Raw genomic sequence first — 13,333 nt, forward strand, 5'->3', positions numbered from 1 at the left:
TGCAATATTTGTGATATAAGGAATGAGAGTAAATAGAATCGTATTTTCGGGGCTTCAAGTGCTTGCTATATAACCGCAAAATAATTACTTTAGAGCTAAGCATATTTTTCGGTACAGACGAGTGTGAAATCTAGTCAAAAAGAACACGCTGCTAAACTAATTTTGTATAATCGCAGTCGGCAATTGCAGCTTAATTAATGTAATCTAATCAGACGGCAACGTTTCTAGTCAAGTATTGCAAATAAACTGTAAAAACTTTTAAGCACATGTAAAAGTTCAGCACTACAAATTATTTAGTAGAAATGATTTATTATTTTGTAGTAGTTTTTTTGGTGTCTATATAAATTACTACACATAATGTAATTGGTAAATGAGAAACCAAACATACGACATGAAAATGAAATTCGTAAGAAGCGCTCAAAACAATTTAGCGATATTGATTTGGATTTACATAAATAAAACATAAATTTACTAACTAAATTAAGTGAAATACAATACTAAGCACAGGTTTACTATAGCACGATTGGCGATTGGCTGTGGGATCTACAGCTCGTCGGATAGATGGTTGATGTTCTGTAAGTGGTCGCCGTAATCGGTGGCCTCGCTGCCCACAAAGGTGTCGTAGTTGTTGAGTATTTCCAGGTAGGACAGCCTGTCGTCGTGATCCTCATCGGTGGACACGAACAGGTGATCCACTTCGTCGGTGGCAATCGCCGTATTACTTGGCACAATCCAGGATAAAACTTCATCACCTGTGAGCACCCCATCTCCATTCGTATCGTGATCCTTGTCGAATCGCTCCTTCTCGGTGATCAGCCACTCCTTGTCGTGCTGCGAGGCTGAATCGCCTACGAACTCCTGGAAGTTAATCTTGCCATTGTGATCCACATCCTTCTCCTGCATCGTGTGCTCCAGCAGGATGGGCAACATTTGTGGATGCTCCTCGGGATTTTGGAAGTAGACAAACTCCTCTAGGGTCAGCACGCCATCCTTATTCGCGTCGGCCGCATTGAACATCTCCTTGTCCTGCTTGATCATCTTCTGCTCATCCTCGTAGCTGTCATAGTCGATGGTCTCCTTTTTAAAGTCCTCGTCCTCCATGGCGTAGGTGTCTTGTAGGTATTCCTTCCACGTTATTTTCTCATCCGCATCCTGATCTATTTCCTCAAATCTGTCAGCGGCTTCCTCCTCAGATAGTTTTCTACAAGGTTTAATTTTTTGTATTTTAGTTAAGGTTTTAAATATATGTTTTCTTTTTTTTTTAATTTTTTTGAAGCAAGCTCAAAGCATTTACAATTGCCCAAGAGATTATTGGCTTGGCTAACATCGATGCAGTATTAATCAACAGACAACACTCACTTAAAAGACCTTAATATCCAGGCTTTCAACTCGTGCCGGTCAATAAATTCGTCCTTATTCAGATCCATCATCTTGACCAGTATCAGCAGACGTCGCTTCGATTCCTCCGGCGTGAGTGTGTCGAATTCCTGAGCCTCTTTCGTATTGCCTAGTATTTTTAAAAAATCATAATAGTACATAAGCGTGAAGATTTGAATGGTACATTAAACAGAAGCAATTTCATTGACGTGTTCCTTTCGGAAAACTATTTTAATGGTTTTACAAGGAAAACACTGTGCGGAAAGCGCGGTATAAAATAAAAATAATACTTACTCTAAATATTAAAAAAAGGTAAAATTTTAAAAATTATGATTTTTTCTTGAATTTTTTGAATTCGAAAATCCTTTTTTTATGATATGCAAAATCGGCTATTAGCATTAGACATAAAACACATTTTTCATAAATTTGAATATGTATGACTGAACCATATTCTCTGATGTTTGAATGATTCTTTCCATGTGCAGACCCACAAAAATAAACCAACGGCAAGTAAACAAAAAATATTGCTAAAGCATACACTGCAAAAAAATTAAAAAATGTATTCTGTGCCTAAGAACTTAACACTTATCTACATGTTTAAAAATATAAAAAAATATAAATTAAAGAAAAATTTACTATCGTTTTTCCAAAAATAGGTATAAATTTTCATCATTAAAAAAAAATGGTAAAAATTTAGAAATATGTCACTTATTTTTAAAAGAATAATACAATTTTTTTATGTTTTTTTTTTTTGGTAGGTTGAATACTGGGCCTTATGAATCATAAGTTATGATTCAAAAAACTACAAATTTTGTTGTATATATTTCAAAACAATCAAAATTTAATTTGTCTAAATGAGTAAAATTGAAATATTTGGATTTGTTTAAAATAAATTATGAAAAAGTTTCCACAAGTGTTTCTTACAGTGACCACTAGATTCTCAGTTTTATGAGTTCCCCCTGAATGGATGATGATGATCTTATTTCCTAGCGCTGACTCACCTATGATGGCCTCGTGGTCGAACTCCGAGTTGTGCTCGCCATCCGGGCCGTGATGATGGGCGTCCCGGGGGGCGTAGATGCCGTCCTTGACGCGCTCCTTGCTGAGATGCTTCTCGTGCTTGTGACTGTTGGCCACCGCCCCGTTGGCGGGCATGGGACCCACGGCGGCCAGGAGGGCGACGGCACACAGGGCCAGCGGGAGGAGCGGCATATTCCTAGGCATTTTAATTGATTATGCCGAGCAGCGCGTTTCTCGTTTTCTTTTGATTATTTTTTTTGGCAGCTTCCCGAGCACTTGAGTGGATGGGGATGGGGAGGGGGATGAGGAGGAATATGAAATGCACGAAGAAGATCGGATGGACACGTAATGGTCCAACAATACAATGACCTCAGTTCACCTTTCGCCAGCCTCTGAAATATGCAAATGTCAGTCGAAAAATCTATCTTTCGAATTTAAATACCCACCCAGCAGACCGACAGCTGTTGGCTTCGATTGTCACTCTTGGATATCTTTAACTACTAACATTTATCTTGAGGCCTTTGCTTCTACGTACAGGGGTACATTGTTTGCACTTAACTTAATTCACTATCTAGTATATGTATTTCATTCTAGGTAAATATACGTTTATTTATTTTTGCTGACAATAAAAAAACGGAGAAGCGAACAGTGTAACCCCTAGCGATACATAACCGTTTGCCTATCGATTTATCGATATAGCCTCGAACACTTAACAACACTGCACAGTTTAAAATTGTAACTAGCGATTGTTGTTTTATACGATAGTATTGTTTCTAAAATTATAAATGAAATAAAAACTCGTTTATTGGTCCTTAATTTAATTTAATCCAGTGGGTAAATAGAAAATTCTATCACAAATTCCAAATATCGTTTACTATCGACCCAAAACTTCGATATATCGATATAACCGTGAGTTACAAAGTTGCAAATTTGTTGGATTTTGTTTTTCTCTCCGCAATTAAGGAAAAATAAAGTAATTAAAAGGTAAATTACTGCTAGAACAAAGGAAGTTCAGGCTACCTACAGGTATAGCCCAATAAGAGGACCAGGTGAGCTATACCATAGAAAATCGAAAAGAAACTGCGACTCAGGGTAAAATAAAAAACATCTAGAAAAGAAAGGAAATCGGAGATGATTAAATTCAAATGACATCATTTTGCGACAGCTGTGTGGCATAAACCTCGTTTGGAGCCGCGCGTTTATTTATTTGGAAATTTGATCATAATTTACGTTCACTTTGTGGGCCCCAAACACGCAAAGGACACTCCAGCCAAATGGGTGTGCGTGTATTTTTGGCAGGACTATGTTTGTGCTTGTGTGTGTGCTAGTCCCTTGCTAAAGTATTTGTGTAGGAGTTGTTGACCGGCTCGGTTGGACTTTTATTTTTATTTTATCATTATTTCCACTGGGCGCCGAGCAACAGAAATACTTACTCATTAGTCGACCGGTCAGGTCAGTAATTATAGTCCCTGACGAAAGCTTGGCATGCAACTGGTCGCGGGGAACGACTTTATGGCGAGGGAGAATGAGAGCCGCACAGGGGTGTCGTCAGTCGAATTCCAGGGGGATTGGGGTAATGGTATCCGGAAAATTTCCATTTTATTTTTTCTGAGCTTGAGTTTTTCTTTAATTGTTGAAAAAGTATAGAAAACAGTTTGCTTTCTAAATTTTTAATATTTAAAAATTATATTGACATTTATTTTTAATTGGCTAAATATTAACTTAAAAATGATTTATTAAGCGACTAAATATAGTAATTTCCTCGCTTACACTACCGGTGCGATTCGTCACTACGTGGAATGCCGTCTACATTGATTGTAAAAATAAACTCAAAATATTGGCTGTGGTATAATTATAAAACAGCAAAAAGTTCGAGTTTTATATATATGAAATATAAAAATCCGTTACAAAAAAGAACTGATAAAATTTTTTCTTCGAAGGTTGTTCATGTATTTATTCGTTAAAACGCAAACCTAAAAAAATCGTTATTATTATATTTTAAGCCCAAATTTTATAGGAATTAAAATATTGAAATATATCTTAAAAATTTTCGACAAACGAAAGACAAATGCAAATCTATTAAATGTAGATATATTTACTCTTTTACACAAAATTCATTAATCCCCTTCATATTTTCCGCCCTTGCCGTTGGCTAGCACATATTGCATATCGCTTGGATGATTATCCTGGCCGAATGCGTCACTTTGTCATTTGGGTATCTGCCACCTTACACCGTAGGCTAATCCAATAAAAAGCTGCTAACCATTTCAGAGAGCCACGCTGCGCGACGCCTATAACAAAAAAAGAAAAACCACAACAGTTAAGCTAACGCTGGGAAAACCTCTTGGTCGAAACGTGGAACCCGATTTCGGTTTCAGTCGAGAGTCAACCTTCAGCAGCGCAACAGCGAGCTTTTTACTTACCCCCCCCAAAGTTTCGGTTTTGCCGTTTATAACTCATTTGTTTTTTTCACTTACGTTTTACGGTTTTTCGTTGGCACGCCCGCGCTAATTAATCCGAAGATATCCAGCAGTAATCAGGCCAAATGCCGTACATTATCATACGGGGGAACTTAGCCTCCTACAGCCACAAATATCCATGGCGAGTGCTCGTCTCCGGATTGAAAGGTAACGACCGTTCAGTCAGTCCCGTAGATACAATATCTCACATCTTCGTTTCGTTTCGCTTTTATTTTGTCGTCTGTTTACTGTTTCGACACAATTAATTTCGAGAGTTTGCCAAACAGATACGAACACACAGATACTTTCCACCCATACGAGCACATCACGCTAGCTTTTTAAGCGTTAGCTTCGGTTTTTCCACTTTGCACTACGAAAAAATTTTTTTTGAATGGCTACACAGTGACGGCAAATGTAGCTTGCCAGTAGTTGTGATTTTTCTGAATTTATCCTAATTTTTTCTTGGTTTTTGTAGGTTTCTTATTAAAGCTGCGCTTTTGTTGCATGGGCTCTTGCTTTATCTTGAAAACACTTGTTTTTTTGTGACCTACACTTTTTGAGACTATCAAACATTTTTAGATTGAATACACAATAGTCGTCAATATATTATGCCTGCTTATTTCAAATCTAATTGTTAGAAGATTAATTAAAATTAGAATTTGTGTACGAGATCTTTAATGAAACAAATTTAAATTTGTGGATTAAATATATCGTTTGCACATAATTATTAAAACGGAGTTAAAAAATAATAATTTTTTAATCTTGATATAAACAGAGATTGAAAATATATCAATACTTCCCCAAAAATCTAAAACTTTCGGTTAACAAATAAATCTTGTGCAATATTTTAGCACTTAGCCTTAGTTATTTTTTTTTCCCCATAAAATCAACAGCTGCCCTTTAATTGCATGCCATTTGGCCCCCAGGAACCCGCCTTCCCGCACCGTTCCTCTTTTTACGACCGGCACTGTGCGAAGTTTTGTCCCGCAGACGAGGTCTTCGTCAGTTTTGTTTTGTTTTTCGCTGCGTGCAGTTCGCTTGGCCGACCGGGTCTGCAGTTATATACATATAATATATAGATATACACCCGTATGTACGTACACCACATATTTATATCGACTTAATTCCGGTGCATATTTATGGAACTTTTATCTGTGCTCTGGGCAGAAGTCAATGCACTGGGATCTAGATAATAGACACAAAGAACACACACACGAGAAACTCCCATTTTTTGTTCGTTTATTATGAAACAGCAGTCAATAATTTGTTTGCCATTTCGCTTAATTAGTACACTCACACCAAAAAGACAATGGCCCTGGGCTGACGTCATTATCCAAGCCAAACGGTGTTATCTATCTTTTTGTTTGCCCTGTTTAAACATTTAGCCACACCAACCAGAGGAAAGGGAAAGCAATTTCCCAAGAAATAGCACCCCTGATAACCATTGCCCATTCCAACGTAAATTCTTCTTTCAGCTGACGACATCGAGCAGTTGAACAAGTTCTCTTGCGGCGGCTACAGTGACGAGTCCACCATCGTCTACCTAGTGCATCCTTGTCGGATTCTATCGGCGCTAGAAGTGAGTAATCCTAGCCTAATTAGTACACAGAAAAAAAATTAGATATGAAGTAGGGTCATTTTCACCTTGTTTTACATCAATCTAAATTGCAGCCGATATGGTTAATGTCAAATTTATGATTTAAACAGCCGATATGGTTAATGTCAAATTTATGATTTAAACATATCAATTTGATGTTTTATCATTTCATAGAAGTTCTAAAAATATGGTTTTAAAATACCAAATTTAGTATTATTTCAACAAATATTGTAAAATAAAATAAACATAATCTTTATTCATATCAAAATGATATTAAATTAACCTGCACATATCAATCTGATAGTTCTGTGTAGTAATAACTATATAGAGGTACTATAAAAATAGATAGTATGATTTTATATACTATATTTTACTACCAACTATACCCTGCTTAAGTAACTAGTATAAATAATTCTTTGGAAATCAGAACTGAAACTAATAATGTTTATAAAAACATAGTAACTATCATAAATTTAATATTTAGTTTGAATTATTTATATTGTTAAAACTTTTGGAAAAAATAAAAAACTTGAAAGATAACGGACAAATTTGGTATAGATTAAATACTATCTACTGACACACCATTATTTTATCAGTTCTACAAGTTTTTATCAGACATTCTAAAAATGTGAAATGTAGGGAGGAATTCCAAGTAAATGCCTTCTGATAACTTCATTACTTCATTGAACCAACAAAGGATAACCTCTAACCTTACCTTCAATAACTCAGTGACTCATGGATTACTTCATTTTCTCTTTCAGATCCTGGGATTTCGCGTGGTGGCCAGCTCATCGACGGCCGTGAAGCAGGACTACAACGAGTATATGTGGACGATGCGCAAGGAGTTCGACGAACCGGAACCCCTTGAAGCTGAGTCCGTGGTGCGAGAGAACCTATCGAATATTGGCCGCGAGGCAGCCAGTTTAGGCAACTATCACAAGGTGGATTCCCCTGAATAAGGAATCTGTCTAAACAAGCTAGCAATCAACCAAACAAACTCTACTCTAATTGTATAATTTTGTGTGTATGAATTGTGTGTGCAACGTGTGTGCGTGTTTTTTAAGTGTGGACAAAACTATAGTAACCTAGGGAATACTGTTCCAAAACATACTGTTCTCGAGTGAAGAAGGAGGCGACCAACCGAGTCCCCGAAAGACGAACGAACTATGAGTGAGGGCGTGGCCGGTGTGAAGGAGTCTCAGAATCTCAACAGCGAGCTACCTCCGGCAATTGTGACCGCGGCATCGGCAGTATCCTTAAACGCCGCCACCACCAACACCACCGCAGCCGTTGCAGCGAATGTAGTGACCATTCCCGTACCCATCCTGCAGTCCGAGGGCAATTTCGCATACATTACGGTCAAGGGCTCGCTGCACGATTACACTTGCACCATCTTTGGCCTGAACCAGGCGGAAGTTCAAGCCCTGTCCAAGCGCTTCGAGAGCGGAGTTAAGGCCTGCGTCAATGGTATTATGGTGGCAGTGCCGCCCATGGTAATGCTAAACACTCTGGCCCAGCTGAGCTACAAGGTTGTCTGCAGTTGCGGCGAGGCCGAGATTTGCTGGACCATGCAGCGTGAGGTCTAATTGGTTACCCAGGATCACACTGTCAAATAAGCTTCATAGGCATCGAACAACTGGAAAGCACAAGGAAAGTCAAGGAAACCCAACTCGAAATTAACTAGAAAAAAGGCTAAAATGGATCCACATAGCGCGGACAACTGCAAGTGCCACAAGCAAACGCAGCCGGCACAGCAGACGCTCAGCGACATGGACTTCGATCGAGGCATCTGGAATGCAGGTAGGGATTGGCCTTCTACAATAAGGTTTATAGCAGATTTCGGAAAATAACACACACTTTAAAAAACTTGTGTTATTAACATGTTAAATGTCAAAGTGTTAAGTTAAAAAAAAGTTATTTACTTGTGTGTAAAAAATTGTATTCTACATATGTTGGAAACATAAATAACACACACATGTCATTTGTGTTTTTTACACAGCGTGTTTTTAACACAATGAGTTTTTGACATTAAAGAGTCCGGATTGTATGTTGAACTGAAAAATTCACGTTTTTCTAGAGTATAATAATTCATATAAGCTTTGAAATGGTTATAACTAACATATGGCCCATATTGGAAATGTGAAATGTAATTTTCATTTGTGTTAAAAACACAGTGTGTAAAAAACACGTCATGCTAATAACACATTGTGTAAAAAAACACAAGTGAGATGTTTGTGCTAACAATTAATTACTGTAAAATACAATTTTTCATGTTTTTAACATGGGTGTCAGAAGCTTTAACCTATTACCTTTCCTTCCAGCTATCTACAACGAGGTGGAGCGTGTGAGGGAGTTCATCAAGAAGGGCCAGGCCATGGCTCGCGATGACTGCGACTATACGGCTCTGCACTATGCGGCCCGCAATGGCAACGTGCCCATCTGCAAGCTGCTCCTCGACGAGGGCAAAGTGGATGTGAATGCTGTGACCAAGGCGGGAGCCACCTCCCTGCATCGCGCAGCTATGATGGGTAAGACAAGCTCCATTTAAATTTATTTTCCAATGAGTACTATTAGATATTTGATTTGCAAGGCCACTTGGAGATTGTTAAGCTACTGGCCGAGCACAAGGCGAATCTTCTGCTGCAGGACGAGTGCGGACAGAGTGCTTTGCATCGGGCAGCCATGCGTGGCCACCTGGAGGTGTGTCGCCTTCTGCTGCAGAAGGAGCCGACACTTAAGCTGGTCAAGGATAAAAAGGATAAAATCGCATTTGAGTACATCATGGAGAACGCCAATGATGACTTTAAGCTATTGCTGAAGCCCTAAAAGGGCTTTCTCATTCCCCACAATGAGCATAAATGTATTCTTTATTATACTTTAAGCACTAAAATGTTTTCTCTTTAAAACTTTATTTTGTTTTTTAAGTCTGTTAACACGTTTTCTATAAAATTGCACCCGATATCGTTGTAAAATCCTACTTTAAAAACAGCAAACGTTCTTTTTTCGGTTTGCATTGTGTGAGAGATCGATTGTATAAAAATGGAAAAGTAATCTTAACGTTGGCTTAGTCAAATAACCTAGTGGATACATCATTTAAAAGAAATCATCTAAATAGACTATTAACATGAATAGTAAACATGAAATGTGCAAGTAATTTAGACAAGGGATTAAAACACAGGAAGGTACGAAATTTGTGTGGAAATTCTGTTAAAAACTTTGTAGTACATGGATAAGAAAATTAATATCACAGAGTCGTGTAACGAAGAAGGTTTTGCAGAATTAAGGAAAATATAATAAAGTCCTAAATCGTATTTTACACAACCTTCCTACACACTCGACGCCAATATACAAAAAACCTATATGCTACATACCATATAACCATAAATATAAAACCTATATAATCTGAATAAACTCCTAAAGCGCAATCAATCCCAAGACTCTGTGCATCTTATAACAGGTAGCTGTGCCTGTTCCGATCCCCTCACCAGGGGAAGCTCGGCAAAGTCGCTGAGGTAGAGCTTCAGGGTGGCGGGTATGGCGAACTCATCTACGATCCTGCCCAGCGATGATCGTTCTCGTGTAGGCAGATACCTTTGCTGTATCTCTGGCCGCGTTCGGAGGGATTTGCCGAGACACTCGCGTATCTCCAGGCGAGCAAGAGATTGCAGAGATCGTGGTTGAGTGCCAAATAGAGACATTACTCGCTCGAATTCCTGGCGGGCAGGTGGCCAATCCTTGGGCAAAGCTCGATGCTTGTGCGGGAACTGGAAGCCCGTGTGGCCTGTAAAATAATTAATATTTTATATTATAAATTACAGAATAGAGTTCCCAACTAGAGCCCTGCATGAATGGATTCAATAAATTATTTTGAATTTTTTGTTTTATATGAATGAATTAATTAGAATTTTGAGTTTATTTTGAGAACGAATTCAAACGACAATTTCTTTTGAAGGAGAAAAGGCCATAATTTTGTGATTAAATTTTCCTGAATTTTATTTACTAAGCAGTTAACACTGATTTGTTAAAAATTTTCCACTTTTTGTTCTCAAAAGAAATCACAAAAAAAATCTGGCAAATTCAAAAAATTCATACAAATTATTCATTTATTCATTAATTCATTCTTTCGAAATAAATTAGAAAAACATTCAATTTATTTCACATAGAACAGAATTAAACCAATCAGAAATTTCAAGGCATACTATGATAAAACAAAAATTGAATGATTCACGCAGGGCTCTATTTTAAATTACAGAATTAAGATCCCAACTTACAGAGTAATCTCGCAAAGGAGAGACTAGAAGGCGAACAATTGTATCTCAGCTCGTTGACCACATGCTCCCGGCAAATCTGCGCCATATTGCAGCCCTCGTGTATGAGTAACTCTGCTAATTCCAGGCGATGCAGGTTAATAGCTCTGGACAAAGGAGTTTGACAGTAGATCAGGCCGCAAACGATTGTGGGAGCACACGAGCCATACAAATCCCGACGAGCACTTGGTAATTTGGCGAGTAATACACGAAGGATACTCCGAAACTCCTTTACACAAACGATCTGCTGCACGGCAAACAGGACCAGACCCTCATCCTGGACATCCGAATAGAGACCCAGCCGGCGATGCTCCTCAGCTGCTTCAAGAAGATACTCCAGCATTTCGGGCCGCTGCAGATGGATGGCCAGCATGATGGGCGTGTAGTTATCACCATCCCTCACCGACAAACTCTCGCCGTACTGCAGCAGAAGTTCCACCATCTCCCGATCATCATACTCCACGGCGAGATGAAGGAGATGTTGGGAGGCCAGTCGCCGAGCTCCTCGCTCCAGCAGCAACTTGGCCATCTGGCCATGACGACCCCGCACCGCATACTGCAAAGCCGTGTGATTCTGCTTATCCTGAAGGTTTATCCGAGCTCCTCGTTCCACCAGCTCCTTGGCCAGATCCACCAAACTGCAGGCTATGGCCGTCATCAGCGGGGTCTCACCCTCGTCATCCGTGTCATTGATATTGATATTCGTTTGGAGCAGCAACCTGGCGGATTCCGGGGATTTACTTTCAATAGCCACATGCAGAGCGGTCTTGCCATCACTCAGGGTTTTGGCATTGACCAAAGCTCCATGTTTGATCAGTAGCTTGGTGACCCCGGCGAATCCCGCTCCCACATGCAAGGGAGCATATCCTTCGCTGTTTACGACATTAATGGGAGCACTGTGTTCGAGGAGGATTTTTACACACTCCTCGTGACCCCAACAGGCGGCATAGTGCAGAGGAGTGGCCAAGTCCGCATCGTATAGGTGGGGATCCTGCTCGCGACAGGAGACACAGCACTGGGATATGAATTCTCCGGTATTCTCGAAGGTTTTTGCGTAATACTGATAAAGCTGACTCTCTTCTTCTCCTCCTCCGCCTCCTCCATTTTCAGAACAACTTTCGAACTCATCCACCCACTCAAGTTTCTCCATACCTTCGGGCGTTCGCTCGATCTCCAGATTATCCGTGTGAGCTGGAATTTATTTTAAAGAATATATAACAATTGAGAAATCAAAATTATAGAGGTTACATTTTACAAATATTTGAATTGGTTACTTTATTTGAACAGTTTTCGAGCTCAGTTTTTGCCACATAGCACTCACACGGTCTACTGCAGTTGGAACTGAACTCTCTTGGCCATTTTCCAACTGTTATCAGCTAGAGAACAAATCACGATAACCGGTTTCCGCTCTCGACCTCCAACATTTGGGTTTTCTCTGCGCTTGCATTATGCTGGACAGCCGAAAAGAGACAAGTTCCGGTCAATTTAGGTCAATGACTACACAAAAAGATAATATAATAAATAAAATTTAAATTATAAATACAAATAGCCTCGATAATAATGAATTTTACTTGAATTATTTAAACTTAAATGGTCAATAGCTCATAAATATTTTTTAAAAAATAAGACAAAATAAGATGATTTAAATAATAAATGTTTACATATCTTAAAATAAAATAAAATTTGTTTTAAATAAATAATTAAAAAAGAATTTCGCTTGAATTATTTAAACTATAAAGGTCATTTGCTTATAAATATTTAAAAAAAAAATATTTAATTTATATTAAAATATTTAATTATGTTAAAATTAAATTCAAATCTTTTTTTAAAAAATAAGAATCCTAAATTGTATAGTTTTTCAAATTAATTTTCGGGAGACGAGCCCCTTCCATTTCTCTATCGATTTTATTTCGGCCAGCTGTTGTTCACCTGATGGAAAACTTTCTGACCATTTAAGCCACGCTTTTCCAGAAAAAATATCTTTTGCCATTTGTAAACTTTTTTGTGATAACCACAATTGCACTTGAATACTTTTATAATTTTTTTCCGAAAGTATATCTTGTTTATTTTATTTCACCGGAAGTGTTTCCCTCACGAGTCACTCGTGGAAAACTCACACTGATGGAAGACATCCAGCTCGGGCTCCTCGCAGGACTGCACCAGGAGCTCCAGCAGCTCGGCGTCGCCCAGAATAGCCGCTGTGCCCACGGCTGTGCGTCCGCAAGTGGGCGATACATACGAGGCCTGGGCACCTTGCATGATGCAGCCCAGCGCCTGCTCAAAATCCCCACTCTGCACGGCAGTCAGCAGGCGTTCGTTGAGGTCGTAGGATAGCATTTTGCCATTGGGTTAGTAATATACTTAATGGCTAATTCAAAGCGGGTTAGCAAAACGCGAAGCAAAAAACGGAACAAACCAAATAGGATAAGCAGCTCCTGCGAAAAGTGCGTTGATGTCGTCAGCGGCTGCAACACTCCCCCGGAAAATGTGATTGAAAACTGAAAACCAAACAACCGATGTGCGCAAGACCAAAGCCGGCGCTACAATGGGTGGTTGTTTTTTGGGGGGCGCAT

The 13,333-nt window shown here is 39.0% G+C and overlaps 5 protein-coding genes across 10 annotated transcripts; 3 read left to right on the plus strand and 2 right to left on the minus strand.

The window, feature by feature from the left end:
- Positions 1-289: 289 nt before the first annotated feature.
- Positions 290-3,079, minus strand: LOC108056571 (reticulocalbin-2). Its single transcript, XM_017140392.3, has 4 exons — positions 2,844-3,079; positions 2,379-2,789; positions 1,360-1,507; positions 290-1,201 (listed from the first exon to the last, which is right to left on the minus strand). Exons 2-4 carry the CDS (start codon positions 2,599-2,601, stop codon positions 544-546), a joined length of 1,029 nt encoding a protein of 342 aa, XP_016995881.1. The 5' UTR covers positions 2,602-2,789; positions 2,844-3,079; the 3' UTR covers positions 290-543.
- A 195-nt stretch (positions 3,080-3,274) lies between these two features.
- Positions 3,275-7,412, plus strand: LOC108056577 (uncharacterized). 2 transcript variants are annotated; one of them, XM_017140398.3, is made up of 4 exons: positions 3,306-3,446; positions 4,920-5,024; positions 6,332-6,435; positions 7,215-7,412. In XM_017140398.3, exons 2-4 carry the CDS (start codon positions 4,943-4,945, stop codon positions 7,410-7,412), a joined length of 384 nt encoding a protein of 127 aa, XP_016995887.1. In that variant the 5' UTR covers positions 3,306-3,446; positions 4,920-4,942. The 2 variants fall into 2 exon arrangements, 1 of the variants encoding a protein (XP_016995887.1); XR_011417692.1 differs by lacking the exons at positions 4,920-5,024; positions 7,215-7,412 and having other exon boundaries at positions 3,275-3,446.
- A 207-nt stretch (positions 7,413-7,619) lies between these two features.
- LOC108056578 (uncharacterized) lies at positions 7,620-8,039 on the plus strand. The gene has a single exon (XM_017140399.3). The coding sequence runs from the start codon at positions 7,620-7,622 to the stop codon at positions 8,037-8,039; it is 420 nt and encodes a 139-aa protein (XP_016995888.1).
- A 77-nt stretch (positions 8,040-8,116) lies between these two features.
- On the plus strand, positions 8,117-9,882 carry LOC108056575 (ankyrin repeat domain-containing protein 39). Its single transcript, XM_017140396.3, has 3 exons — positions 8,117-8,253; positions 8,775-8,981; positions 9,044-9,882. Exons 1-3 carry the CDS (start codon positions 8,151-8,153, stop codon positions 9,277-9,279), a joined length of 546 nt encoding a protein of 181 aa, XP_016995885.2. The 5' UTR covers positions 8,117-8,150; the 3' UTR covers positions 9,280-9,882.
- On the minus strand, positions 9,346-13,284 carry LOC108056569 (ankyrin repeat domain-containing protein 17). Of its 5 annotated transcripts, none has more exons than XM_017140387.3 (3): positions 12,878-13,284; positions 10,725-11,951; positions 9,346-10,234 (listed from the first exon to the last, which is right to left on the minus strand). In XM_017140387.3, the coding sequence occupies exons 1-3, from the start codon at positions 13,095-13,097 to the stop codon at positions 9,879-9,881; spliced, it is 1,803 nt and encodes a 600-aa protein (XP_016995876.2). In that variant the 5' UTR covers positions 13,098-13,284; the 3' UTR covers positions 9,346-9,878. The 5 variants fall into 5 exon arrangements, with proteins under 5 accessions (XP_016995876.2, XP_016995878.2, XP_016995877.2 ...); XM_017140389.3 differs by having other exon boundaries at positions 13,177-13,275; XM_017140388.3 differs by lacking the exon at positions 12,878-13,284 and adding an exon at positions 12,035-12,121.
- Positions 13,285-13,333: the final 49 nt, after the last annotated feature.

This window comes from Drosophila takahashii, chromosome 2L (assembly GCF_030179915.1).
Source record: "Drosophila takahashii strain IR98-3 E-12201 chromosome 2L, DtakHiC1v2, whole genome shotgun sequence".
In the NCBI taxonomy this organism is placed as follows: Eukaryota; Metazoa; Arthropoda; class Insecta; order Diptera; family Drosophilidae; genus Drosophila; species Drosophila takahashii.

Bases quoted from the DNA above. Each gene is read 5' to 3' on its own strand.
- LOC108056571 (XM_017140392.3), bottom strand. From the start codon at position 2,601: ATGCCTAGGAATATGCCGCTCCTCCCGCTGGCCCTGTGTGCCGTCGCC. The intron at 1,508-2,378 runs GTGAGTCAGCGC...TAAAAATACTAG, and splicing joins CGACCACGAGGCCATCATAG to GCAATACGAAAGAGGCTCAG. The intron at 1,202-1,359 runs GTGAGTGTTGTC...TAAACCTTGTAG, and splicing joins TGGATATTAAGGTCTTTTAA to AAAACTATCTGAGGAGGAAG.
- LOC108056577 (XM_017140398.3), top strand. From the start codon at position 4,943: ATGCCGTACATTATCATACGGGGGAACTTAGCCTCCTACAGCCACAAA. The intron at 5,025-6,331 runs GTAACGACCGTT...TTCTTCTTTCAG, and splicing joins GCTCGTCTCCGGATTGAAAG to CTGACGACATCGAGCAGTTG. The intron at 6,436-7,214 runs GTGAGTAATCCT...TTTCTCTTTCAG, and splicing joins GGATTCTATCGGCGCTAGAA to ATCCTGGGATTTCGCGTGGT.
- LOC108056578 (XM_017140399.3), top strand. From the start codon at position 7,620: ATGAGTGAGGGCGTGGCCGGTGTGAAGGAGTCTCAGAATCTCAACAGC.
- LOC108056575 (XM_017140396.3), top strand. From the start codon at position 8,151: ATGGATCCACATAGCGCGGACAACTGCAAGTGCCACAAGCAAACGCAG. The intron at 8,254-8,774 runs GTAGGGATTGGC...CTTTCCTTCCAG, and splicing joins TCGAGGCATCTGGAATGCAG to CTATCTACAACGAGGTGGAG. The intron at 8,982-9,043 runs GTAAGACAAGCT...TTGATTTGCAAG, and splicing joins GCATCGCGCAGCTATGATGG to GCCACTTGGAGATTGTTAAG.
- LOC108056569 (XM_017140387.3), bottom strand. From the start codon at position 13,097: ATGCTATCCTACGACCTCAACGAACGCCTGCTGACTGCCGTGCAGAGT. The intron at 11,952-12,877 runs GTGAGTTTTCCA...AATAAATTCCAG, and splicing joins GCTGGATGTCTTCCATCAGT to CTCACACGGATAATCTGGAG. The intron at 10,235-10,724 runs GTAAGTTGGGAT...ATTATTTTACAG, and splicing joins CTCCTTTGCGAGATTACTCT to GCCACACGGGCTTCCAGTTC.